This window comes from Chiloscyllium plagiosum, chromosome 4 (genome assembly GCF_004010195.1).
Source record: "Chiloscyllium plagiosum isolate BGI_BamShark_2017 chromosome 4, ASM401019v2, whole genome shotgun sequence".
NCBI lineage: Eukaryota > Metazoa > Chordata > Chondrichthyes > Orectolobiformes > Hemiscylliidae > Chiloscyllium > Chiloscyllium plagiosum.
Genome location: NC_057713.1, coordinates 80,902,829 through 80,929,405, shown reverse-complemented (window position 1 = coordinate 80,929,405; position 26,577 = coordinate 80,902,829). Strand labels below are relative to the sequence as shown.

At 39.6% G+C, this 26,577-nt stretch overlaps 1 protein-coding gene across 4 annotated transcripts in view; it reads left to right on the top strand.

Annotated features, from left to right (window-relative positions):
- The window catches only part of LOC122549141 (coiled-coil domain-containing protein 102A-like), a 564,343-nt gene that overhangs the window by 246,133 nt on the left and 291,633 nt on the right, over positions 1-26,577 (top strand). For all 4 annotated transcript variants that reach the window (XM_043688474.1, XM_043688477.1, XM_043688476.1 and 1 more), the window contains one exon: positions 3,011-3,220. In XM_043688474.1, coding sequence (XP_043544409.1) covers positions 3,011-3,220 — 210 coding nt within the window. The remainder of the gene's footprint in view (positions 1-3,010; positions 3,221-26,577) is intronic.

The window sequence follows — 26,577 nt, the reverse complement described above, 5'->3', positions numbered from 1 at the left end:
TCCTTGAAAGTGGAGTCACAGGTAGATAGGATAGTGAAGAAGGCGTTTGGTATGCTTTCCTTTATTGGTCAGAGTATTGAGTACAGGCATTGGGAGGTCATGTTGTGGCTGTACAGGACATTGGTTAGGCCACTGTTGGAATATTGTGTGCAATTCTGGTCTCCTTCCTATTGGAAAGATGTTGTGAAACTTGAAAGGGTTCAGAAAAGATTTACAAGGATGTTGCCAGGGTTGGAAGATTTGAGCTATAGGGAGAGGCTGAACAGGCTGGGTCTGTTTTCCTGGAGCGTTGGAGGCTGAGGGGTGACCTTATAGAGATTTACAAAATTATGAGGGGCATGGATAGATAAATAGACAACGTCTTTTCCCTGGTGTCTGAGAGTCCAGAACTAGAGGGCATAGGTTTGGGGTGAGGGGGTAAAGATATAAAAGAGACCTAAGGGGCAATGTTTTCACACAGAGGGTGGTATGTGTATGGAATGAGCTGCCAGAGGATGTGGTAGAGGCTGTTACAATTGCAACATTTAAGAGGCATTTGGATGGGTATATGAATAGGAAGGGTTTGGAGGGATATGGGCCAGGTGCTGGCAGGTGGGACTAGATTGGGTTGGGATATCTGGTCGGCATGGACAGGTTGGACTGAAGGGTCTGTTTCCATACTGCATATCTCTATGACTCTAAGAGATAGACAGGTTTTTACTGAGTAATGGGCTAACTGGTTATGGGGAGTAGGTAGGAAATGGTGCTGAGGAAGAGAGAGACAGATTTTTCCTTAGTAATGGGCTGAAGGGTTATGGGGAGTAGGCAGGAAAATGGTATTGAAACCAAGATGAGATCATCCAGAATCTAATTAAATGGTGAAACAGGGGCGAGGGGCTGACTTGCTCCATGTTCTTATAGTCTTATGGCCAACCACTTGTTGTCAATATCTAGTTGATTACTCATATGCTTTGGAGTATTAGATTTATGAATTTAAGTTTTAGCTGTAGGAAATAAGGACTTCTGATTATGAAACTGATAAACAATCCTGAAATAAATGCAATATAAATTGATTTGGAACTTGTTGTATTTAAAAGGTGGCTTGTATTTGTCTTGCATTGTCAACAGTTGATCTCTGTGCTTGTAATTTGAGCTAGGGAGTCTGAAGAAACGATTGTACACTCCATTAGTGAAATAGTTTAGTCATATGAATTGCAGAATCAAAGAACTATGTTGAAGATAAATAATTGGATTTCATTTCTAGTTGAATCATCACAAAGAATGCCATTATCACAGATATCGTAATTTAGGCTGGAACCTTGGTTACAAGGTTATTTTATTTAATACTATCCATTCATGTTTGCTAACAAAAGCAGACAGTTCAGTTTGTGAACAAAAAGAAAGACCTACAACTTTGCTTGGTGAAGACTGAATTTCATTAGATTTTGCAAGCCAACATGATATTAAAGTTAAAGTCTGCAATTTAAGCAAAAAAAGAACTTCATTATTAACCATGTGGAATACAGATGGAGCTGTATCTTAGTTTGGATTTTGTGAGGGGAAAAAAGGCTTGCAGCTTCTAAAGAAATCTACAGTGAGCCTCACACAGCCTTGTGGTAATAAGCAGTCAGCAGAGTTAGCTGGGAAGCTAGGCCAATGCAGTTGGGTATCTGCCAGAAACCCAGACAAGTTACTGAAGCATCTACTTTCATGAGGAATGGAAAGAAAAGGTAGAAGATTTTGTCGCCAAAAGCCTAATGAACAGATTTGCATGAATCTTCCAAGAGGAGTTGGAAGGAAAATATAAGGAAAAGTTAAGTCAATTTCAGAGGACTGTGACATACATTTTGGATTGGTCCCAAGAAAATGCAAACATTCATGATTTTTTAAGATAAGGAATCTCGTGTGGAGACGTGAAAAATAAAATTGAGTTCATAGTTCCCAGCCTTTATGAGCTATAGCGTTAACAGTACTGAACTTTGTTTCTTCCTTTCTCATTGCTATAGTGTTTTGTTTAAATGTGAGATGTAGTGACTTAGTTCTCATGGTTAATTGCATGGCATTCAGGTTTCTTCTTTAATCATTGACAGTTCTATATAGAATCATAGCCGTCTCTTGATTCCTAGATCATGCTGAAATGACAGCTAACAGCTGGATCGTAAGAGTGGAATGATAATGAGCTGTATTGCCCACTTCCAGTCTGGGATTCTGTTCCTGATTGATGTTAATTGCCTCATGTTACAAGATGCATTAAGTGTTGTCATGGGATAAGAGAGGGATGAAATATGAGTCATAGGCTTTGGAGAGCTCTATATCTGTGATAACGGTACAGCTTTAAATAATTGTATATAATATCAGAATTTCTGAAGAAAGATAGTATAGCTTTACAAAATCTGGAAATGCTAACTTGTGGTGTTCTTTGCACAAGGACACCCAAATCCATCTGAGTAGCAACATCTATAAGTGACACTCCTTGTAAATACTATTCTAATGTTAGATCAATCAGGAATGGCAACCCCAACAGCATGTTTGAAAGCCATTTGGGAAAGATAGCAGCAGAGAGTGAGATGGTATATACTGAAAAGTAGTCCTTTCTGTTGTTTTGTTCTTTGCTACACTTAAAAGACACCCTTCCTTGGTTTGAATAAACCTTGTTTGTTGTGAAGATTACCTGCCCGTATGTGTCTGATTGATCTCTGGACCTTTGGTCAGCTTCATTCTGCTGCTACAATCAGGAATGTGGTCAGTGTCAAGCCTAGCAAGTGCCTCCATGGTTAAATAACATGTTGACCCATGCTGTCTAGAGTTAAACTTGAAAAATGAACATTGGGTGAAATGCCAAAGAGTTAGCGACATTTATTGAACTCCATCTCAAAAACAGTTGTGTTGCAAGTGAAAAATTGGACTAAGATAACAAATACAAGTCAACGTTTTAGCTGAGGAAGCAGAGCTGTTTCTGTTGAAAATTTGATTTCTTAGCTTTCTTAGTATGCTCTTAGTGACTAACTGTTTGGATCTGCTTTCTTTACAGCTAGAAAGACTTCAGGCTGAGAACACTGCTGAGTGGGGGAAACGAGAACGATTAGAAACAGAGAAACTGAGTCTGGAGAGGGATAACAAAAAGTTAAAAGTCCAGATTGAAGATATGGAGAAACTGCTGGCAAAGAGGAGTGAACATAACACAAACATCATCGATTCAGATTTCAAAGCAATGCAGTGTGAGCTGTTTGAGAAGAATAAGGTAAGAATGGCATGGTTCTTATGCAGTGAAAACTTCAGACGTTTAGATTAAAATGGCAGAATTTGTAATATGTCATTGAGCAACTGGAGGAGAGAAAGTATATTCAAGAATGCCTGGAAATTAAACTAAACAAAAATAAACACACAGAACTGCAGATGCTGGAAATCTGGAACAAAAACAGTGGGTGTTGCACAAAGTCAGCAGTCCTGGCACCATCTGTAAAAAGAGAACAGAGTTAATGTTTTGGGTCCAGTGACTCTTTGTCAGAACTGAAGGTAGTTGGGGAAGGGTAGAATTTATGCTGATGACGGGAAATTATCCTGGTTTATTAAAATACTAAACATGAACGAGCTTAGAGTATACTTACTGCACTTTTCCTCTAGAAGGTTATGTACCTTCCTGGAAATCTAAACTCTGTTGCGGAAGGGCTGTGACATAAGGAATCACACAAAAAACAAAAGATCAAATCCAGAAGGAAGCTAACAGCTATCTGAATACATCCATATTTACAGTAGTCTGTACATCTGGTGGGAAAACGTTGCACCACCTGCTGAACAACTTTGTGGCTCAGGCTATTTCTCAGAGGACCGGTTTTAATGCTTTCTGCAAGTGCGTTTTAAGGTGATCATGTGGAGAGGCTCATAGCTGATTTATGGTTCCCATTGCATAACTTTGTTTCCACATCTGATACAGTTAAATATAAACAGTGATTAACATTTAAATGACTGTTAAATGACTTCATTTATAAGTCAAAGACTTCTCCAAGTACAGTTGGTGAAGTGTTGCCTTGTTTGTCAGCGTGTTCAGTATTTACTGGTTATCTTATGACAATGTTTGACAAATTTAATCGAGGTTTTTGGGGATCTAACTAATGGCTCAGATAAAGCAGAGCCAATTGATGTAGAATCCGATAAGGTGCCACACAAAGAATTAATTCTCAAGGTGAAGGTTTCAGAGACATGTAGACAGGTTACATGAGTGAGGAAGGTTTGGGGAAATGAAAATGAGTGAGGGAAGATGTTGCAAGCAATAGAAAGAGCATGACCCTTGGTGGGAGGTGGGTGCAGTAGAACAGAGAAGGGTGTAGCACTTACCCTGATGGAGAGGATTGGCTATTCCTCTGGACGACCGGATGGTGTTGACATTCCTTTTTTAGACCGTGAACCAGAGTGAGAGACAGAAACGGTAAAATGGCCTTCAGTTGTCTTTATTCAGAGAATTTGCTATTGCAAATTTCTGAGCTGAAGCTACAGCACTGAGTGGAAGTGGCTTTCTTATACCATACCATAACACACAGCTCATTAATATGATCAACATTTTCAGGATACATGTATCAATACATTAAAGGGTTTCACATTTCCGGAATGCAATTGGCAGTTCATTGATATGTCTCACATTTATAGGGTGCAGTTATCAATTCATTGAAAAACACTTGAAACTGACCCATTCAGATTGGTATTTGAAATTTGTCTGTTCAGTTAAATGGCTTACACCAAATGTAAACACTCCATCTTTACCCCCTGCTGTGCGCTCAAAGGGTTTATACTATGTTAAATGGTCACACCTACCTGCTCTCTTTAGTTCCCTTTTTATCACTATTGTTGCCACTGGAAATTTGCTATAAATTCTGTGCCTTACAATTGTGTCCTCTGATGAAGGAGCGGTGCTCCGAAAGCTAGTGTGCTTCTGATTAAACCTGTTGGACTATAATCTGGTGTTGTGTGATTTTCAACTTTGTACACCCTACAATGGTGACCTCAGACCAGGGTCTGGTGTCATGGCCTCATTAGCCAATCATCTGGGAAGAGGAATCCATGCCTTTGTATCATCCTGTCCACCAGGACTTCCAGCTCCCTGTTGGAAAATCGCAGCATCAGTTTCCTGTTCTCCATTATCAAGAGGGCAACACTGGAATTTCCAGCAACACATTTCCATCTTTGTATCATCCTGTCCACCAGGACTTCCAGCTCCCTGTTGGAAAATCGCAGCATCAGTTTCCTGTTCTCCATTATCAAGAGGGCAACACTGGAATGCCAGTGCTCATCCAACACCTTATATATATGGTGCAGGGCAACAGAGAAACTAGTCTTCTCATGAGTGGAGAATCCTTCCATGTAGGGTGCATGCTTAGATGGAACTAGAAGTGGGCAAAAGGGACATCGGAGGGGTAGGAGGCTGGGTGGAGAGTAAATGAGGTGAGTTTGGGAGCACAAGGCAAGAGAACTCGCTTGGTTTTATGGCTGGAAATCCTGTAAGAAACTCTACAAAAGTGACACTTTGCCAAAAAGAGGTAAGGTTCAGCCCATGGATTTTGATACCAAGTATAATTGTCCAATTTCTTCCCCTGACTTCAAACTACTAGGCCATAATGGCTTGAAATTGAGATGGAATAATTTGAAATAGTTTAAGTATGCCATCTTTGAAAGTCAGTTCTATACAATGTACTACTCTTTCTGTTTTTGATGAAATTTTCACGTAAAATCTTGCTGGTTAAATGCTGATTGTTCCATGACCTTTTCCTCAGATGCGTGATACGTAGGAGCCAATCAATAATAGAAAATTGCCTACTAATAACCCTGCCTAATATTGCTGCTGATTCCAGAAGATTGTGTTATGGGTTACATTAATTACTTGCTGATCAATACAAGTGGAATAATTATTTAAATGAATGCACCACAAAATATTTTCACTTTCAGATTCTGAGGGAAAACTGCCAGCGTTTGCACTAAAGTATAAACCAATAACTATTAAGACCCTTAGTCGGCTACTTCATTTTTGTTCATTTTAAATTAGTATAATTACTCTTCAGGCATTAAATGAGCTATTGTTTGACAGACTATGGGTTCATGATATTTTCCACAACTCTCCTTTCATGGGACTGAAAGAGTTGGGTGAGGGATTGGAGTTATCAGTCGTTTAACTGTTATGCAATTATTCCTATTAAAGTTGGTTTGGTATTAATTGTTTTGTACTTTTTGCTCTCCCCAAGAGGCACAATCCAGCCCTGGTCAAACAACTTTTCCTTGGGTCCTGGCAGTGGCATGTAGTGGTTGACTGGTAATATGTTTTTGTACATGCTAACTGTAAAAGTAAATAGTACTGATTTCTTCAAAATCTGACAGCTTCAAAACTCCCCACCTCCATCTCCTTACATAAGTATTTGACACTTGACAATGAGCAATTATATAGCTTTCATAATCTGACGCTACAATTCTAGATAAGGTTCTTTCATTATATTTGATGTGAATGAGAACCTGATTTTGTTCTCCTGATCCTAGAACTCTGTGGGAAGCTAGGGAAGTGATTGCTGGGCCTCTTGCTGAGATATTTATATCAATAATAGTCACAGATAAGGTGCTGGAAGACTGGAGGTTGGCTGATGTGGTATCATGATTTAAGAAAGGTGGTAAAGGCAAGTCAAGGAACTATAGACCTATGAGCCTGACCTCAGTGGTGGGCAAGTTGTTGGAGGGAATCCTGAGGGACAGGATTCACATGTATTTGGAAAAGCAAGGACTGATTAGGGATAGTCAACATGGCTTTGTCCATGGGAAACCATGTCTCATAAACTTGATTGGGTTTCTTGAAGAAGTAACAAAGATAATTAGTGAGGGCAGAGCGGTAGATGTGATCTATATAGACTTCAGTAAGGCATTCAGCAAGGTTCCCATGGGAGACTGTTTAGCAAGGTTAGATCTCATAGAATACAGGGAGAACTATCCATTTGGATATAGAACTGGCTCAAAGGTAGAAGACAGAGGGTGGTAGTGGAGGGTGTTTTTCAGACTGGAGGCCTGTGACCAGTGGAGTGCCACAAGGATCGGTGCTGGGTGCACTGCTTTTCATCATTTATATAAATGATTCAGATATGATCATAAGAGATATAGTTAATAAGTTTGCAGATGACACCAAAATTGGAGGTGTAGTGGATAGTGGAGAAGGTTACCTCAGAATACAATGGGATCTTGATCAGATGGGCCAATGGGCTGAAAAGTGGCAGATGGAGTTTAATTCAGATAAATGCGAGGTGCTGCATTTTGGGACAGCAAATTTTAGCAGGACATATACACTTCATGGTAAAGTCTTGGGGAGTTTTGCTGAACAAAGAGACCTAAGGTTTCAGAAAAGATTTACAAGGATGTTACCAGGGTTGGAGGATTTGAGCTATAGGGAGAGGCTGAATAGTCTAGGGCTGTTTTCCCTGGAGTGTCGGAGGCTGAGGGGTGACCTTATAGAGTTTATATAATCATGAGGAGCATGGATATGGTAAATAGACAAAGTCTTTTTCCTGGGGTCGGTGAGCCCAGAACTAGTGGGTATAGGTTTAGGGTGAGAGGGGAAAGATATAAAAGAGACCTAAGGGGCAATGTTTTCACGCAGAGGGTGGTATGTGTATGGAATGAGCTGCCAGAGGAAATGATGGAGGCTAGTACAATTGCAATGTTTAAAAGGCATCTGTATGGGTATATGAATAGGAAGGGTTTGAAGGAATACAGGCCACGTGCTGGCAGGTGGGACTAGATTGGGTTGGGATATCTGGTCGGCATGGATGGGTTGGACTGAAGTGTCTGTTTCCATGCTGTACGTCTCTATGACTCTATGACAAAGGTCAGACTGACATTAAGTGAGGAAGTAAAGGAAGGGAAGTTCTGATTTCAGGAATCCTGACACCATTCCCCTCCCCTGCTATTTTCAAGAGAGTGGGTTAAGGGTGAGGATTGTGCATTGTGGAGGTGTTGCTTTCAGATCCCCTGTAATTTTCATGGACTCAGGCAGCTCACGAAGGCTTCTAGATAGACATCTTTCACATCAGGTCAGGAAGGGGTGTGAACTATGGAGAAGCTTATCCTTGGAATCAGAAACCTTTTGAAGTTAAAAGTTGCATTAGATTGTGATTAAAGTGCTTTTCTGAATTCAACAATATTGAGTTTCCGATTTTAATGTATTATTTGGACCATGAACTATGAGTTTTACATTGACTGTCCACCATAGTTCGAGCCTTTGAAAAAGCTGAACAATTGGCTGACCTATTAATTGACAGCCTGGTCATCTCTTCAGACAGTTTCAAAGGTTTTAATGTATTCATCTCTGAAGGTTTTTATTGTTACAGTTGTGTAATTGGTTTTAATTATGAATACAAGAGTAGTGGCCCTGACGTCAGTCCGACTGCACCATGAAAATAGTTTGGGTTGGACACTGCTGAACTGGAGGTTGGGATTGCAAAGTTTGGGTGGGGGGGGGGATGGTGATGGCTGGGGGAGGTGCTATCAGCTGGCATGGACCTTCAGTCATGATTGGGAAATGTTTTCCCAGGAAATGTTGAATTATTAAGGATGAAACATTGTGAATAAATTTGAATTCTTCTACACTTCACATTAGTAAGTTGTTAACAGTATGATTTAGATTTACAGATGATCTCCTGGAACTTCACCTGCAGTACCTTCATTACCTGTCTATAAGAAATATCATTGTTCTCATGCACACAGGCTCCCCATTCTTTACAATGAGTTGATTTACTTTCCCTTTGCTCCATGAATTCAGCCAGGCACTCTTTTTCTCTTTGACCCAGTTTGAACTGGTATTTTTCATCACCCTCTATTCAGGCTAGCAATCTTCATCTCTCATTTCAAGCTATTTAGCCTTTTCTCTATTTTCTTCATTTCCTTCTTCTTATGCCTTCTTCACTCTCACGTATCAGCCTTCTCTCCCTTACTTCTTTTTCTCTCTCCATCATTTCCATACATTTTCAGTATCAATCATTGCAAAGGTCTGAAAGGGGTTCATACTGGCTGGGTGTTGTAAATATTGCTCACTGTGATAATGCCACCAGGACTGGAAGGGAGGTTAACTCAGGATCTTGAGGAGGTTAAATCTAGGACAATGTCCTCTGACAGTCTCTGTAATAATGTGTACCACATACTTATCAATTCAGGTCTTTGAGTGGACACCTAACAATTATTTCTAAGCAGTTGTCTATGATTTTACACAGTTTGGGATTTAATGAACAGCTTCATAAGAACATATAAAATAGGAGCAAGAGTAGGCCATCTGGCCTGTTGAGCCCTTACCACCATTCAGTAAGATCATGGCTGATCTTTTCAAGAACTCTGTTCCACTTACCTGCACGCTCACCATAACCCTTAAATCCTTTACTGTTCAAAAAATCTATCTATCTTTGTCTTAAAAACACTCAGCGAGGTAGCCTTGACTGCTTCACTGGGGAGGGAATTCCACAGATTCACAACCCTTTGGGTGAAGAAGTTCTTCCTCAAATCAGTCCTAAAGCTGATCCCAAATCTGAGACCAAAACTGTACACAGTACTCGGGTGTGGCCTCACCAGCACCATATGCTACTGCAGCAAAACCTCTCTATTTTTAAACTCCATCCTATACCGATTCAGGCCCTCAGATCTCCAACCCAGTTAAATCTGCTGGTGTCAAGGCAAGCCTTCAGTGCCATTTCTGGAAGTTATTTACTCTCCATGGGCTGACTGATAACTTCTTCCCAATGAGCATGCTTTTTCAGCATTTGCCAGGAAGTGGTAGCCTCTAGGAAATGCCCATCAGTGTTCATCATTGAGAGTGCGGCCCTCGTACTGGCCAAAATTCCAAAATCTCAACATGAGTCTTCAGAAAGAGACTGTGATTCTCATCTTGTGTCATGCACTTTTAAGGTCCTCATCTGTGCATTTGGAATAGCAGTTTCCTGCTCAAAATCCAGGCCTAAATATTTTCTCCTCTTTCAGCTGGTTGTAAGAAACTTAGCAAAATAAGCGATAGCCTTGGTGATCATCGACGCAAAGTTGAAGCAAGTAAATCCCAAAGAAATCTTGCTTTTACCTGAACAAACAAAAAGGTTTCTACAATGAATAAGCAAGTGCACAATTCAAACCCGCACATACTTCAGTGTCCTTTGAAAAACACATTAAAATATTGCACTCGAAGTCTGCTTACCTATTAGACATCTTTGTTTGGGCTCTGATGAAGAGTCATCTAGATTTGAAACATTAGCTTGCTCTCTCTCCATGGATGCTGTCCGATCTGCTGTGATCTTCAGCATTTGTTGATTTCAGTGCAGATTCCAGCATCTGCAATGATTTGTTACTATGTTTGGGCTATGATTTGCCATGGGTTACAAACATTCAGCTCTTTGATGATTACTGAATCAAATTTGAAGCAGGTAACTCCCAGAGAAGGCTTGCTTTTAGCTGGGAAAACATTCGGTTCCTACACTGGGTGTATTTGCCCAGTGAGGGATTAATATTGCTCTATTTATTAGACTGCAGAGAAAAATTCATTTCACACTTAACACAATAGAAATATATAAAAAATATTGATAAAGGTGAGCTTTACAGTGCCAGCTTATCCTCTGCAAACATAAATAAGATATAAACGTCACCATTGTCTTCAAGGTCATGTGAACAGCAGCACCATGGGAATTGATTATTTTCTTTATTCTTGTACAGCTTAGAGAGACTTGTTCCCCTTCATCTGCTGCTGTTAGGTTGTGCAGGTCGCAGGTCAATGGAGCCTCGGTAAATAGTATACAATAATGTTGATCCAAAGAGTAGTTCAAACAGAAATACATATTTGTTGTGTGACCTGATCGATGTATATATTTTCATTGCACATTATTCTTGTAGACAGTAAAGCATATAAATAAACAAATATGTATCATATTACTGATCAAATTTAATTCCCTATAACTATGACCTTTCCTACTTTAAATGATAGATGCATCTGCTTTCAGTTCTTCCTTAGCTCAAATCAAGTGATAGGATTGACAACTCAATGGAATTTTTCTCAATGAAAATATCATCATCTTTACATCAAAGCATTATTACTGCAAAGATAATTGCTTATAATGTAAAACACATAGCTGTTGCATCTGCATTTTGAAAAGAGAGAAAGAAGATGTTATACTGCACCCATGACTTCTCTGGGGTGCGCTGCTTAGATTAGCAGGATGACATTCACTGTGGCATTGTGTTTGGTGCTGTGAGAGATTATGGTAAAGATGTGACATAAATTTTAACCCCTTCACAACTAGCCTCTGAAGTATTTCAAACCAGAGAATGAAAGGGATGCAGAAATGTTCCCTTTCATCTAGTCTGGCTAAGATGCACACAATGGGACTATGACTTAGATGTCTTCATGGTCCTTTGGATAGCACTGGAGCATGGGCTGAACAGCTTTTCAAGGTAGTATTTCTCACCAGCAAAACCAGTGAAGAAATTGGAACGGACATCCCTTCATGTAAAAACAGTAATTTAATCCTGTATGCATGCAAACATATGCAATGTTGTTGAAAATGCATTTTGGCACCCATATTAACAGGGGAAAGCATTTGGAATACGGGTGGTATCTTATGGATTGGCAAATTGGAAACCACATTTTTTTTCCATTCATTTGTGGGTTGTTGGCATGGCTGGCCAGCATTTATTGCTTGTCCCTGGTTGCCCTGAGAAGGTGATGGTGAGCTGCCTTCTTGAACTGCTGCAATCCACTGCTGTAGGTTGACCCACAATGCTATTAGGGAGGAGTTTTGATCCAGCAAAATGTTTTCCCAAGGAATTTGATCACCAACACAAGGGGTAATTTGACTGAAGCTGTTAAGTCCCTGAATGGTCTTGATAAGGTGGACGTGGAAAGTAAAGCTATTTCCACTTATGTGTGAGTCCAGATCTAGAGAGTATGGTTTTAAAATTAAGGGTTGTCCTTTCAGAACAAAGATGAGGCAGTTTTTTTTTAATCTGGGGGTTATGCGACTCAGGAACTCTCTGCCTCAGAAGATGGTGTAGGCAAGGTCATTGAATGTTTTAAGGTGGATAGATTCTTTCTAGTGAAGGGAACCAAAGGTTAGTGGGGATAGATGGAAGCATGGAATTCAGAACACAAACAGATCAGCCACATTCAGATTGAATGGCAGAGTAGCGCCTTGGAGAGTCAAATAGCCTATTTATGTTAAGGATTAGCATGATTCTGTCCTGTTTCCACTAAAACCAGAAGGGAGCAGAATTGAGGTGGTTCAGTTTTCACATGTTCTGATCACATAATCTGAACTATCAACATCTTATCTCCACCAGCACCCTACAACTTCCTTACCCCATCCCCCAAACTACAGCATCAATGCTGTCCCCTCCACACTTCACTTTAGCTCTGATGAAGAGTCATCTAGACTTGAAATGTTAGCTTGCTCTCTCCATGGATCCTACCTCCTGCGTTCTCCAGCATTTCTTGTTTTCAATACAGATTCCAGCATCTGCAGTAATTTGCTCAAGGTTCAGTTTTAATTTGATTTTAAAACAAAATCAATGCAACCTAGCCAATTTTGGGATTAAAGTTGTTGTAGATGATTGTGATGTTGTCATGTGGACAGTGACTCTTGTTACATCGGCACAGAAATGGATTTATTAAGCACACACTAATTGAACGTGTACTTGTTTTAAAAGTCAGCTCTTGGACTTTGCAGAATTTGATCGGTGAACGGCCTTCCAAACTTGTGGTTTATTTCTGTGAGTGAAGTGATAAAATTGAGAGGGATCAGTGTGAAGTTGCACCCCGTGGAAAAACTATATTTCATTATAGTCTGTCAGGAACTTTTCAATGTCACACTGGACCACTTTTGTTATGGTGTCAGCTAAACAGTGGGAGTGTTCCTCCGACTAATGAATAACTGTGAAAGGCAATAAGAGGACTATAAACTCAATTGTTAGTATTAGCTCAAGGGGATACACAGCATTCTGTACAAAGTACCAGCATTCCTTTCTGTGATAATTGAAATATCTGGCAACAGCTAATGCCAAGATTAGGCAAAATAGAACTCAAAACCTATGATGAAATTCTAAAATCGGAGAGAAATCTAATGCTGTAAGTTGCAATAAATAGTAAAAGTTCTAAGTAACCCATTAATTGAAGTGGCTCAATAACCTTCGGTTATGTCCCCCAAGACTGACTCTTGGTGATTGTTGACTGAATCATACCATAGGGTCATAGATTTTACTACAGATTGGGTGGCAAGACAGATCTTGAGCCTACATCAGCTGGACTGGGGTTTGAACTCTGTGCTGTTGCTGTGCTTCTGAACTGCATATGAGCCATCTAACTAGCCAGCCTCAAAATATTTCTGGATTAGTGGTGCTGGAAGAGCATAGCAGTTCAGGCAGCATCCGAGGAGCAGTAAAATCTATGTTTCGGGCAAAAGCCCTTCATTCCTGCTGTGCTCATCCAGCACTACTAATCCAGAATCTGGTGTCCAGCATCTGTAGTCATTGTTTTTACTTAGCCTCAAAATATTAGCAGATGGAACTCCAAAATGCAAATTCAAATTTGTTTAGAAAGAGTTTGCACCAAAATTACACCTCAATATTACTTGAATTTTCCAAAGTACTTTATAGCCAATAAAGTACAGGAAGACAATCCTTTGTTCGAAATCCCGAACTCCGAAAAGCTCCGAAGTCCGAAGGTTTTTTTGTCATTAACAAGGTTGTTTGGTGTGCAAGCAGTTAACACAAGTCCACACCCACTTGATGCGTGTCACTCAGGTGCGATGTGGGAGGGCGTGGCCCAGCACTGGCAGGCCTCAATTCTCTCTCAAGCCCCGACTAACTGAAATGAGTCTGCTCCTTCGGTAAGATTTTTTAAAATTTCGCCATCAAACTATCACTTATTCTGAAATTCAAAAAATTCTGAATTCTGAAAACCAGCTGGTCCTGACCATTTCAGATAAAGGTTTGTGCACCTGTACTTTAAAAGTTTCTTCAAGTGTTGTAATGCAGCCTTATCTAGGTCAATTGTACTCCACCACACAAAAGTAAATGAAAAAAAAAAGCCAATAAAATAGTTTTTGGTGTTTTTTGGAAGATATTTTGGTAAACAGAACTCCTTTCTCTTCAATAGATGCCATGGGATTTTTCACATCTTCTTGAATATTGGGGTTGTTAGTTTATCACCTCATCTAGAAGGCAGATATGTGACAATGAGTCTCAGCCTATATATATCATGTGCCTAAGGTTTTTAATGAGGCTTGAATCTGAGACCACCAATTTCAAATTTAACCAAGTTCGCCCTCAGTTGTTATCCTGGGAATTTTTTTCTTTGGTTGCTGGATGACTGGAATGGGGCATTTGTTGTAATTTGAAAGTATTCTCTGTGAGAAGAGGGCAAACCAGCAAGACTTGTAGTATGTACCCAAATGTGAAGTCAAGGACTGTAGGAATACCTGTGTTCCAAACATCCTTCCTCATTTGAAGGAGGGAGTGAATTGGCCAGCCGTGAAAGCTGAGGAAAGAGTAAAGAAGTTAATTAGCAATTTTCCTCTAAGTTTAGCATTGCATGATCTATCTAATAACTTATTTAAAATCCAAAGGACATTTAATTTTCAGCATTTAGCCCCTAATCTGTCCAAGTTTTATTTTGTGTATCAATATAAAAGATGCAGCTGATGAAGGATCCTGAATCGAAATGTCGACTTTCCTGCTCCTCTGATGTTGTCTGACCAGCTGTGTTTTTCCAGCTCCACATTTTATCAACTAGTTGGAAGGATCATCTGGATTGGGCCTGTAGTAATTCACTTTGATGCTTGCACTGCTGGTTGCACAGCCTGCCAGGAATGCACTTTATCTGGACTAAAAGCTACCTCAGCTTGTATCACGTTACCCTCCCAATATATTAGTAATGTTACAAACTGAATGATATTTGCTGGACAAAAGAGCAACTCCAAAAATAACAACTCTCTCTACCTTGCATCTAGGAGTTTGAATTTCCTAATCACTGAATTTCTGGGTGAGGAAATTGTCAGTTAAAATGCATTCTTGCAGCAAGGAGTCTGTCAGATGGATTCTTATTCTAGCTGCTTTCAAATCATTAGCTGTTTTAGTCGCCAAATCTATCGTGACAGGTTGTCAACCTGCAAGTTGATATTAATCAATAATTGTGTGTTTTAAATATTTTATTAGCCTTCACTGCACTGCTACTTGCACTTAACAACTAACAGGAGATCAGTAATTCATTTGCACACGTTAATGATGTGGAAAGGTTTTCTTTCTTAGAAAAATGATCATATTTTAGATGCTGAAATCTCTGTCAGTCCTGTCAAAACACAAAATTTCACTTGAAGAAAATGCCAGCGGCAAAAACTTGCATTTTAAAAAAAATGCGTAATGGTTTTACTTTGTCAAATAATTATTTTCTAGGATTGTAAGCACAAATATTCTTTTTAATGAAGTCAGTGTTTATCACTGGTCCCAAATGGATGTTTTGCATTGGTGGAGCATGTCACTACAAATACATTGTAATTGTGATTCCTCCAAGTTCTGGTTTATTCCAGCTTGGGAATTTATACCAGAGTTGTAGTTGTAAATAGATTCTGATTCTGGGTCTTACTATGATTGATATTTGCAAATTACTTTGACTTATGATGATTACAATAAAAATAATGACTGCGATTAAAGGGGATGAGGTGGCAGTCTCAAGTTAGGATCTTTATCTCAAGTTAAACTAACCAAATGTTACTAAAATTGGCACCAAAACTTCCTACACTAGGACGACCATTCTAAATCAGTGGCTATGGCAACTCAACAATTCTGATATGTGACAGTGTGGTGTAACACCACGACAACCCATCCACTAAAGATACAGTCCATGTGATACTTGAAATCAGGTACAAATGCAAGAAAGTAAAATACACTATTGGTAGGTTTAACTGGAATTTAATTATAAATCAACTCTAGTTTAGTGCTCGCCTAAACATTTGTATATTTAATTCATGGCAATTGACTCTTTATTCAGAGTTGAATTCACTCCATTTTAGTTACTTGGCTTTGCTACTGGCTAACCCTCAATCACATTTTTAAAAAAATTGTTAATATTGTGCACAGACTAAAATGGATCACATTTCATTTTTGCCTCTCACTTTTATTGACCTATCATTAACTAAGGTAGCATAAGAAAATCAGAACAGCAAAATGCCCATTGTGTCAACCCTGGCTGTTTGGATGTTTTTCTGATCCCACTTAAGTTAGTTTACAACTACTTTTTAGCAATATAATTACCAAGAGTGGGAGCTGAATTTTACAGCAGGAGAGAGGGATTGGAGGGGGAGGAGCATTGCTCACTCACTGTCCTGTTGAGAAACTGTCAGACAGAAGTCCCAATCTTGAGGGCTGAACCTTGCAGACAGCTACTAAATTGTTCCAAAAGCTCCAGAACTCTGCAGTTGCCACTACTGGGATTAAAAGCAGTCCCATTGAGAAGACTGAACTTGGGGGTAAATCCAGGAAATTTGGTCAATTGTATGCCATGTATCTAGCATTCTCCCTCCCATCGTCATGTCACTGACATTTATAGCATACTAGACGAGTGGGTGAAAATGTAGGAAACTAACCTGCCATCTGTTATGAAACAACTAAAGGTCTGTTTGACTTGTAAACAAGCAGATTGACCTAGATAATATGACGCCCTTATTGCAATATGGCTGAATTGAATAAAAAAGGGCAGGAAGGAGGAGAGGAAGTTATGAATAGGATGGCTTATGTGACATTGATTGTTCAGAAGGACGTACTCCAAGGTGGTTATGCTGGAATCTCCTTGCTCTCTAATGATGTACAAAATTCAGTGAAGATAAAATCGCCGTAGTCTTATGAGACCATAAGAGCTACTCTCTCATTGGAGAGAAATAGCTGCTGCTGGTTTAACCTGAGGGGAGAGGTTGAGAAGGAGAGTTCTTTATAGGAAGCTCAGGTGGTTCAGGAATCAAACCCATGCTGTTGGTTTACAAGGTATTGTAAACTAGCCATCCAGTCAACTGAGCTAACCAGCCCCCATCAAAGCTCAATAAACAGTCCTGTTGACCAAAATGTGCTCTTCATCCATTTCTGAACACTCTAACAATATCCTCCACCCATCACCAGTGCCTGTTTATATTCCCTTGATCATGATTACTTCCTGCACTTCAGCTTCTTATTAAAGATCCCCTCCAGAGAACAAGCAGGTCACTACGTTCTAATGATTGGCATCCACATTTAGTGACAATGATGATGATGTTAATGATGGAAAAGTGGCCGAAATTTGGGTGATCATCCATCCATTCTTTGATTTCTGAACTCCCGGCCATAATGTTTGTTTCGAAAATGGGCTGTAAAGAATTTCCACTCTACAATATCAAAATTTAATTTAAGGCATAATTTGCTGGGACAGGTGAAGATTGAACAAATCCTAAAAGGCCACACTTCTTTGTTAATCTGCAAACTTTTGAAAAAGGAATCAAGTTACCAGATGGGCAAGACTATAAGACTTCAAACCTCTATAGCTTCCATGTTTTTATTCACATATAATTTTTTGACATTCATTATCTCTTTTGTAACTGAACCACCTGATTCAAAGTTGTGTTTTTGTAGCGTGTTTATTAACAAAGCATTCTGAACCTCAAATGTAAAGCATTGTGTACACCATGAATATCTACTTGTATGTTTACAGTCGTTCAATAAACAAAACAGACCGTTTACAAAGTACTGGTGTTAGGAATGGAAAAAATTGAGTTTAAGAACAGTGGTTGATACATAAAATCAGGACTTTACAAGGTTTTTAAAGTGAGACAAAGATATAGAGAGGGGGAAGATTAGGGACATTGCTGCAGGGAGTATTGCACAGCCAGCTACAACTTCTGCAAGAAGCAGAGAATGCAAGGAATACCAAATTGTACTGGTGGAATAGTACAGAGCTTCACTGGTGGAAGTAGTATACCACAGGGCAATAGAGAAACTTGAAATGTAGACCAGGATTCAAAATGTAATATGATAAAAGATAGGAAGCCATAGGACTTCTGTGAATAAAGGAATGGTGGAGGACAATATTGGAGTAGTTACATTTTGGACAAAGGAAGATAATTCAGGAGAGCACTGGAATCAGTTTGTAGCAGCAGAAGCACTAGGACATTTGTGTGGGATGATCAATGTTAGGCAGGTGAGAATGATACACGGGTTGCAGAGTAAGCAGCTCAATTCCAGTTTGAATGCAGCTTCACAGTGTTGTTGGTCATGAATGAACGGCCAGAGAGGAGGGATTGAATCATTGGCAAGGGAGGATGATAGCTTCGATCTTGCTGAACTTATTTGGATTTTCAAAGGCATTTGGTTAGGTACCACTTAGAATTATTTTGCCCAGAAGGATTTTATGATTTAGAACATAACATACCAGCATGGAGAGAGGACTGGTTAGCTGACAGGAGAAAGGTAGTCTTTAATGGTCCGTTTTATGTTAGTAAGTTGAACTAGTGAAGTGTGATGGAGAACTGTACTTGGCATTTAAATATTTACATTTATATCAATGACTTGGTTAAGAAACAGAATATGTGATTGCTAAATTTGCTGACTACATAAAATAGGAGTTTAAGTAGTGAAGAGTACAATAGGTGTCTGTACGGTGGGGGGGGGCGGGTGTACATTAATATAAGTATCAATTGGTTAAGTCAGTGGGCAAAAATCTGCTGGATGGTGTATAATGTGATAAAATGTGAACATGTCAACTTTGTCAGGAAGAATGGAAAAATAGCATAGTATTTGGTACACAGGTATTTCATAATTTTACAAAGTGATCTGGGTGCCCTGGAACATGAATTACAGAATGTTAGCATGCAGGTGCAGCAAGTGAGGAGGAAGTCAATTGGAATGTCTTTTACTACAAGGGAAATGAAGTGCAGAAATAGGGAAGCAATGCTACATGCAAGATTTTGATGAGATGACATCTAAAGTACTTTTTTCTTTATTCATGAGATATAGGCGTTGCTATTTAGGGCAGCATTTTGTTACGACACAGGGTAAACCCTCCTGCTTAATTTAAAACCAGCAACACAGAAAAGATTTATCCCATGCAGTAATCTGTAAAAATTCAAGTAGCCAAGAACTATTTAAAAAAAAATTAACAACTTTATTTCTTAAGTATAACAGAGAATAGCTAACTAACAACTATTTACAATTCCTTCCTCTAACCTATCTTTTACCTTCCCTTCTGTAATACTAGTCCAATAAAATTCCTAATTAAGATTTATAGAAAATTCAAATTTTAAAACCAACCAGTAATTGAATCTTCTCTTTATCTTCTTCGATAGATTGTCTCTCCAGGTCAGTGTTGAGGTTTTTCTCTGTGCAGACTTCTTCTCTAGACAGATACCTCTCAGAGTTCTGACTAGCAGTCTACAGCTGTTGATCTGGTGGCAGTTCTCCTCCCAACTGTTCAATTTTCCTTGGTCTTATATCCCAAAACATCGGATTGCATCATTGGCTTTTAAGATTGCCAATATACTCAATTCAAGCTTGATTGGAATTTGGTATTTTTTGGTATATAATTTAAACTGATTGGTCTAATTCAAATCTGTTTTGTCATTTCCAGGCAATCAGCTACCCCAATAGCTGGACACCTGTTACATTGTGTCTTATTGAGAACACTTGTCACTGTTAGCTTTTATTCTCTTAAAGGGTATAATACACCCATACCTTCATAATATCTCCATCCTTGAGAAAAAAATGAACCATCTTAATGAATAGATGGCATCATTATTTTTCTGTACTTTTTAAACACATTACCCTAGCCTACAGATAACTTTAATGTAAGTTCACCTTAACTTCTTCCCATATATGTATATTTATAAAATATATCTGATCTAACTTTATCAGTTAAATCCACGATAACGCACCTGTGATTACATTCTTCTGACCCGCAACATGTACGATTTTAAACTTAAAACTCTGCAGCATAAGACTCCAATGAAATAGTCTCATATTCTTGTCTTTAAAGCGTTTTAAGAGGATTGTGATCCGTGTACCCCACCATCTCTGACACATTGTTCGTGACACACGCATTAAAATGTTGTAAGGCCAGTACCAAACTCAATAGCTCTTTCTCGATCACCGAGTATTTCCTCTGGTTGATGTTGGTCTTCGAAAAATAACGAACTGGCAGTTCAATCCCATCCTCGCCTTCCTGTAGGAGTACAGCTCCAACTCCAAAGTCACTAGCATCGGTGGCAACTTTAAAAGGTTTTGAAAAGTTTGGTGTAGCTAAAACTGGTTTGGTGGTTAATATTGATTTCAAACGGTCGAATGCCTCCTGGCATGGTTCTGTCCACTAAAACTTTATGTTCTTCTTCAGCAAATCAGTTAACGGTGCCACTACACTGTTAAAGTTGAAGCAAACTTCTGATAGAATCCACATGTTACATTGTGTCTTATTGAGAACACTTGGTGATGTCACTGCTAGCTTTTACTCTCTTAACGGTATAGTACACCCATATATTCAGTACAATTTGTTGCACATCCTTTATTGCCCTTGAACTGAGTGCCTTGTTAGGCCATTTCAGAAGGCAGTTAAGAAGCAATGACATTATTGAGAGTCTGGCGTCACATGTAGACCAGACCAAATGAAGATGGCAGAATTCCTTTCCTAAAGGCATTAGTGAACTAAATGGGTTTTTACAATTGACATTGGCTGCATGATCCTTATTAAACTAGTTTTCTTACTTTAATTACAAATTTTTATTAAATTTAAATTATATCATCTGTCCTGGTGTGACATGAACCCTTGTCCCAGTACACTCATCAACCCATGTTGGATTACTGGCCCAGTGATATCATCGTTACAACACCACCCTCCCCCATCCTGTAGTTTTACTTTCCTTACTTAAGAAAGATAAGACCATAAATCATAGGATTAGACGTAGGCCATTCTGCATATCAACTGGGAGAAAGTGAGGACGGCAGATGCTGGAGATCAGAGTCAAAATGTGTGGTGCTGGAAAAGCACAGCCGGTCAGGCAGCATCTGAGGAGCAGGAGAGTTGATGTTTTGAGCATAAATATGGGGGTGGGTCCAAGGGGGCTGAGAGATAAATAGTGGGGGAGGAGAAGGGGAAGGTAGCAGGGAATGCAATAGGTAGATGAAGGTGGGGGGGTGATGGTGATAGGTCAGAGCAGAGGGTGGAGCGGATAGGTGGGACAGTTCAAGAGGGCGGAGCTGAGTTGGAGGATTGGATCTTGGATAAGGTAGGGGGAGAGGAGATGAGGAAACTGGTGAAATCAACATTGATCCCGTGTGGTTCTAAACAACTCCACCGCCCTGTGATTGACCACTTCAACTCCCTCTCCCACTCCGCCAAGGACATGCAAGTCCCGGGCCGCCTCCACCACCAAATCCTAGCCACCCAACAATTGGAGGAAGCCATCTTCCTTCCCACCTATCTGCTCCGACTTATCACCATCACCCCCCCAACCACATTGCTGATGAAGAGCGTATGCTTGAAACATTGACTGTTCTGCTTCTCGGATGCTGCCTGACCAGCTGCACTTTTCCAGGGCCACATTTTTTCACTTTGCATATCAAGTCTGCTCTGCCATTCAGTGAAGTCATGGCTTATCTGAAAATCCTCACCTTTGCTTCCCTGCCTTATCGATTAAAAATCTGTTTATCTCAGCCTTAAGTATAATTAATAACCCAGCATCAATAACTCTCCTTGGTAAAGAATTTCACTGATTCACTGTCCTTGAGAGGAAAAAAAACTCGTCATCTCTGTCTTAAACGTGTGACCCCTTATTCTGAGATTATACCCCTTGGTTCTACACTCTTCCACAAGGAAAGCATTCTTTCTGCATCTGTCCTGTCAATTCCCCTTACAATCTTATTTGAAGCTTTCAGCATTCAGACTGAGACAGGATCAGAGATGGGCAATGTTGCACTGATGCAAATAGGTGGTCTTGCTAATGAAATTTGTTAGTTTGAAAGCTAAGAGTCAGATTGAATGTCAAGATTTCAAAGTGTGAGAAATAGAGTTTGTGGCTCAGGAATGGAGTTTAAGGCAGGACTCAAAAACAATGGCTATATTCCGCCTAATATTGAATTAGAGGGAAACTCTGATCATCAAACCCTGCACACCAGTGCAGCAGCGTCACCCATGTTGAAAGGTTGGCAGAGGTGATGGTGATGTAGATGATGGACATCATCAGTGTAGAAGAAACCCACATTATTCATATGATGAGGGTTGAATAAGAAATGGGAGAGCCTGGTGGACAGATCCTTGGTGAGTTCCCAACAAACTATTACAGGAGAAAGAGAAGAAGCCATTGTCGGTGATTCTCCCTATGATTTGATAAATAAAGATGGAATTAAACGAGGGCAGTTCCAGCCAGGAGCATAACAGAAAAAAGGCATTGAAGGAGAATGTCATAGTCAACCACAGCAAAGGCCAGATAAAAACTATGAGCAACGATTGTGCACTATAGATGTCACTTGTTCGTTTAATAAGGTGCTCCACTATGCATGCAGCAGTGGAAGCCTGACTAGAGATATTCAGGTATAGCTGCTACAACAAAAATGGGCATGGGTTCCAGAGGCAACAAAACATTCAAGCATTTTGCAGAATAAAGACTGGATGGAGTTAGGATGATAGTCTGAAACAACGGAGAGGTGAAAGGTGGATTTTATTTCTTTGATGAAGTGAGTGTCAGGCAGAGGGATAACAGTAGATTTGATAGGAAGGTAGGCAACACATGAGAAGAGGGATTGGTTAACACTGGGGCCAGGAAGGGAAATTAGGTGGCCAGTTGATGTGGCCATTTTGTATTCATGTGGTTTTTAATGTCCATATCCATGAGTTTGAATTTGAGACAGAGTGGTTGATTAAAAGACATGCTTTCAGGCATGTACTTTCTAATACAATATATTACATATAAAGACTAAATATTTAAAACAAAGACATGGTATGCAAAGATATACCAGACTTTAATCTTACTGTTAAAATATTCAAAAACTGTTTAATGAGCTCTACCACCTAATGCTAGTTGGTCTACTCCTCATACTTCTCTGCACGTTTCTTGCATTCTCATTGTTAGGTTTCAGGCTTCAGTCAATCTCCTATGTATTTCCTTAACTCCACCTGCACTACTGTTTGTACCTAGTGAGGATCAGCTCAGTGCAATTGTTGTAAGATACCAGAGCTCTGAGACAGGCCTTTCACCGAGCCTAACTCCACGGAAGTAGTTTCAGTACTGCTTCAATATTCACAGCCCATGTCTCCCATCCTTCCTGAGAATCAAAATGTCCAGTGCCAAGGCCTTACCTCCCAATTGGGTTTCTCCCAAAACCATGCTTTCAACTAAATAAAAATGTAGGCCTTTGTTTTGTTGACTTAAGGAACAGGACTTTATTAAGGATAACAGTTGGGGGCAGAGAGAGTAAAGATTTTCAGTGGGAGCAAGAACATCAAATGTGGAGTCAAGGGTGTGACTGAACAGGAGCTGTACAAGCATCATGGTGATTGGAGGCCCACAGGTTATTTGAAAATGCCTTTGAGAATACCTTGGGGAATAGTTGTTTTCTGGGGAGATTGCAGAAGGAGGTAAGGAAGGAGGAAGCGAATTGAGAATGGCGAGGGTTATGAGAAAATTATTAGAGATGGCATTATCCATGATTGGCATAATGGGTCATGTTAAATGCTGAGGTCAAAGGTGTAGCTATAAATATAGATAAGTAAATTTTTTTAAGAGGATGATTATGGAGGATAGGAGGGCAGTTAGGTCGGGGAACTTTAAAACCAGAAAACTGTGTAGAGATGTACAGAACATTGTATGTGATTTATCTTAAATGATATTTCCATCTTTTACTATGGGATTCTTAATTCTGGCTAGTAGTGTAATTATAATTATCCATATTTTATGTAGCTGTAGGTTTCCAGACACTGGTTCTGTCAGATATTTGGATTGAAATGCTTGTGTAGTCATGTTCAGTGAAGCAGAAAAATACATTGTCACATTAGTGTATCTGTTGTAAGCATTGTGGAAACAGTCTCGTACAACAGCTTGAATTCAAATTAGTTATGCCTATTTCCATGGATGATGGCCAGAATTATTTGTTCAAATGTTCATTATTTTATAATATATCAGTCATTTTCATTTCAACATTTTTCTTTAAGGCCCGGTGAATACCATTCATTTTCACTTTGATATCATATTCATAATGTTCATGTCCACTGCCATTGCAGGATCATCAACTGATGTAAAAATAATCTCAACACACACAGATTTCTCAAAGGATTATTATTTTATTGTTTTACAGAAAGGTATACACACGAATTAATACCCTACTGGCAGTCATAAATAATCTCTTCCCAATTTTGTTTTTTTATGCGGTCGTCCCTTGGTCATTACTTACTGAGGCTTAATAGCTGGGGCACTGGGGAGCCTGACTGCAGCAAGTCACCTTGTCACAGGGCAGTCGAGAGACAGCTGGCATTCTAAAGGAGAGGTTGTGGAGGATGTTAGATGATGGAGCCAGAAGGCCCAGAGAAAATATTGTAGTATAATGAAATGGTGATGCATAGCATGGTGGAACAGTGAGATCAGCAGTCGTGTCAGAGACTGAGAAGAAAGGATGGAACAGTCTGTGCATGTAAGAGATGCACTATAGACAACCATGTTATGTCCAAGAATGTAAAATAAAAGAGTTTTCAGATATAAAATACAACATGATCAGACAGCAATCCCTCATGGGTAAGGGGAAATCACTGCAAGCCACATACTCCCATAAGGAACACAAATGGTTAACTCTCCAACATACAGACCAGAGGCCCAAGCCACAAGCCCTCATAGCTACACAAGCTATATTACGTCTGTAATGCATAACCATCCGTGCTGCCAGTTTGGTTCTCTTACTAAATTAAAATGGACAAGTTTATTGGAAATTAGTCATTGGGTGAAGCTTCTTTCCATTCAGTTTCTGAAACTATCCTGCGTAAAGAAGGTGGTCAACCTAAACTTATCACTCATGTGGGGACAATGTATGTGTGTGAGAAACAAAAGCTCACTCACTTCAATAATTTCAGTTCGAGACCAAAAATCTGAACTAGTAGTGCCGTTTTATTTGTACACTTGCAAGTGGGTGCAATGTCTAATGCCAGGTAGGACAATGACAAATGCACATCAAATCCAACAAACTCTCGAAATTTATTGTCTCTGTACAAGTGGGAAACCTACTGTTTATAAAGGCCTCTTTTCACAGCATTTTATCTAGTGCCTGTATTTCTACCATTGTTCTGTAATCACGTCTCATGCTAACATACTTCCTCTATGTAGTTCTCATTTTTGCTAACTCAGCTCCTAGCTGAGAAACAATCACAGACTAATGTGAATTCATTTACTCTGTATCAGAACTTATAATTTGCAGAAATAACATTAATTCACCTATATCCCACACGTGTGTGTGTGTGTGAGAGAGAGAGTGATGAATCTAAAGACTTTTGATTTTTGCCCATCTCCTGCAAAACTATAATTCCTACAGAGTGCTTGGATGTACAATTATAAATGACAACTGTATGGTGGATCTGACAGCATGAAACCTCTTTTAAATAAAACTTTCTAGCATTTTAATGTAACTTAAGACTAACTAAATTAATGTTTCAGGGACGATTTCATTCCCACCGACTGGGTGAAAATCCATCAAAGCAAATCAACCAAGGTATCATGTGGAGCCTGGGCATGCCAGTACCTGATTGGTTTTGATTTTTTAGGCAAAATGAGGACTGCAGATGCTGAAGATTAGAGTCTAGAGAGTGGTGCTGGAAAAGCATAGCAGGGCAGGCAGCATCTGAGGAGCAGGAAAATCGACGTTTTGGGCAAAAATCCTTCACTGGTTTCGATTTTCAGCTACTTTTCTGAATAGGCAGCAAGTACGGCTACCTAATGCTGCCAAAGCCCCAAATAATTCATAAGACCCTGCTGGCTAAAAGTGAACTCCTGACCTCTCTCCCACTAATTGCAAAACTCCTGGTGGGATGGCATGGCAGTGGATACTGTAATTTTGTGGATTCTCCAAACTGTGAGATTTCCTTCCACTTAACATACTAATGAAATCTAAATAAGGCCTTAGTTTTAAAATGTGTCAGGCCTCATCTCTGTATATATCAACATAAGAAGCAGGAGCAGAAACAGGCTGTTCAGCTCTTTGAAGCATTCAATTTGGGCATGGTTGATTCCATCTCAGCCTCAACTCCACTTTCCTGCCCACTCCCCATAACACTTCAAACTAATTTAAAATCTGTCTATTATCTTCTTAAATTTATTCAATGTTCCAGTATAAAATTCATTCTGCTGTAGTAAATTGTAGTAGGTAAGTAGAACAGTCGATGTTCCGTAATTACACCGGCACCACTCCTCACCTCTTCCTCCGCTACATTGATGACTGCATTGGCGCCACCTCGTGCTCCCGCGAGGAGGTTGAGCAATTCATCAACTTCACCAACACATTCCACCCTGACCTTAAATTTAACTGGACCATCTCTGACACCTCCCTCCCCTTCCTGGACCTCTCCAACTCCAT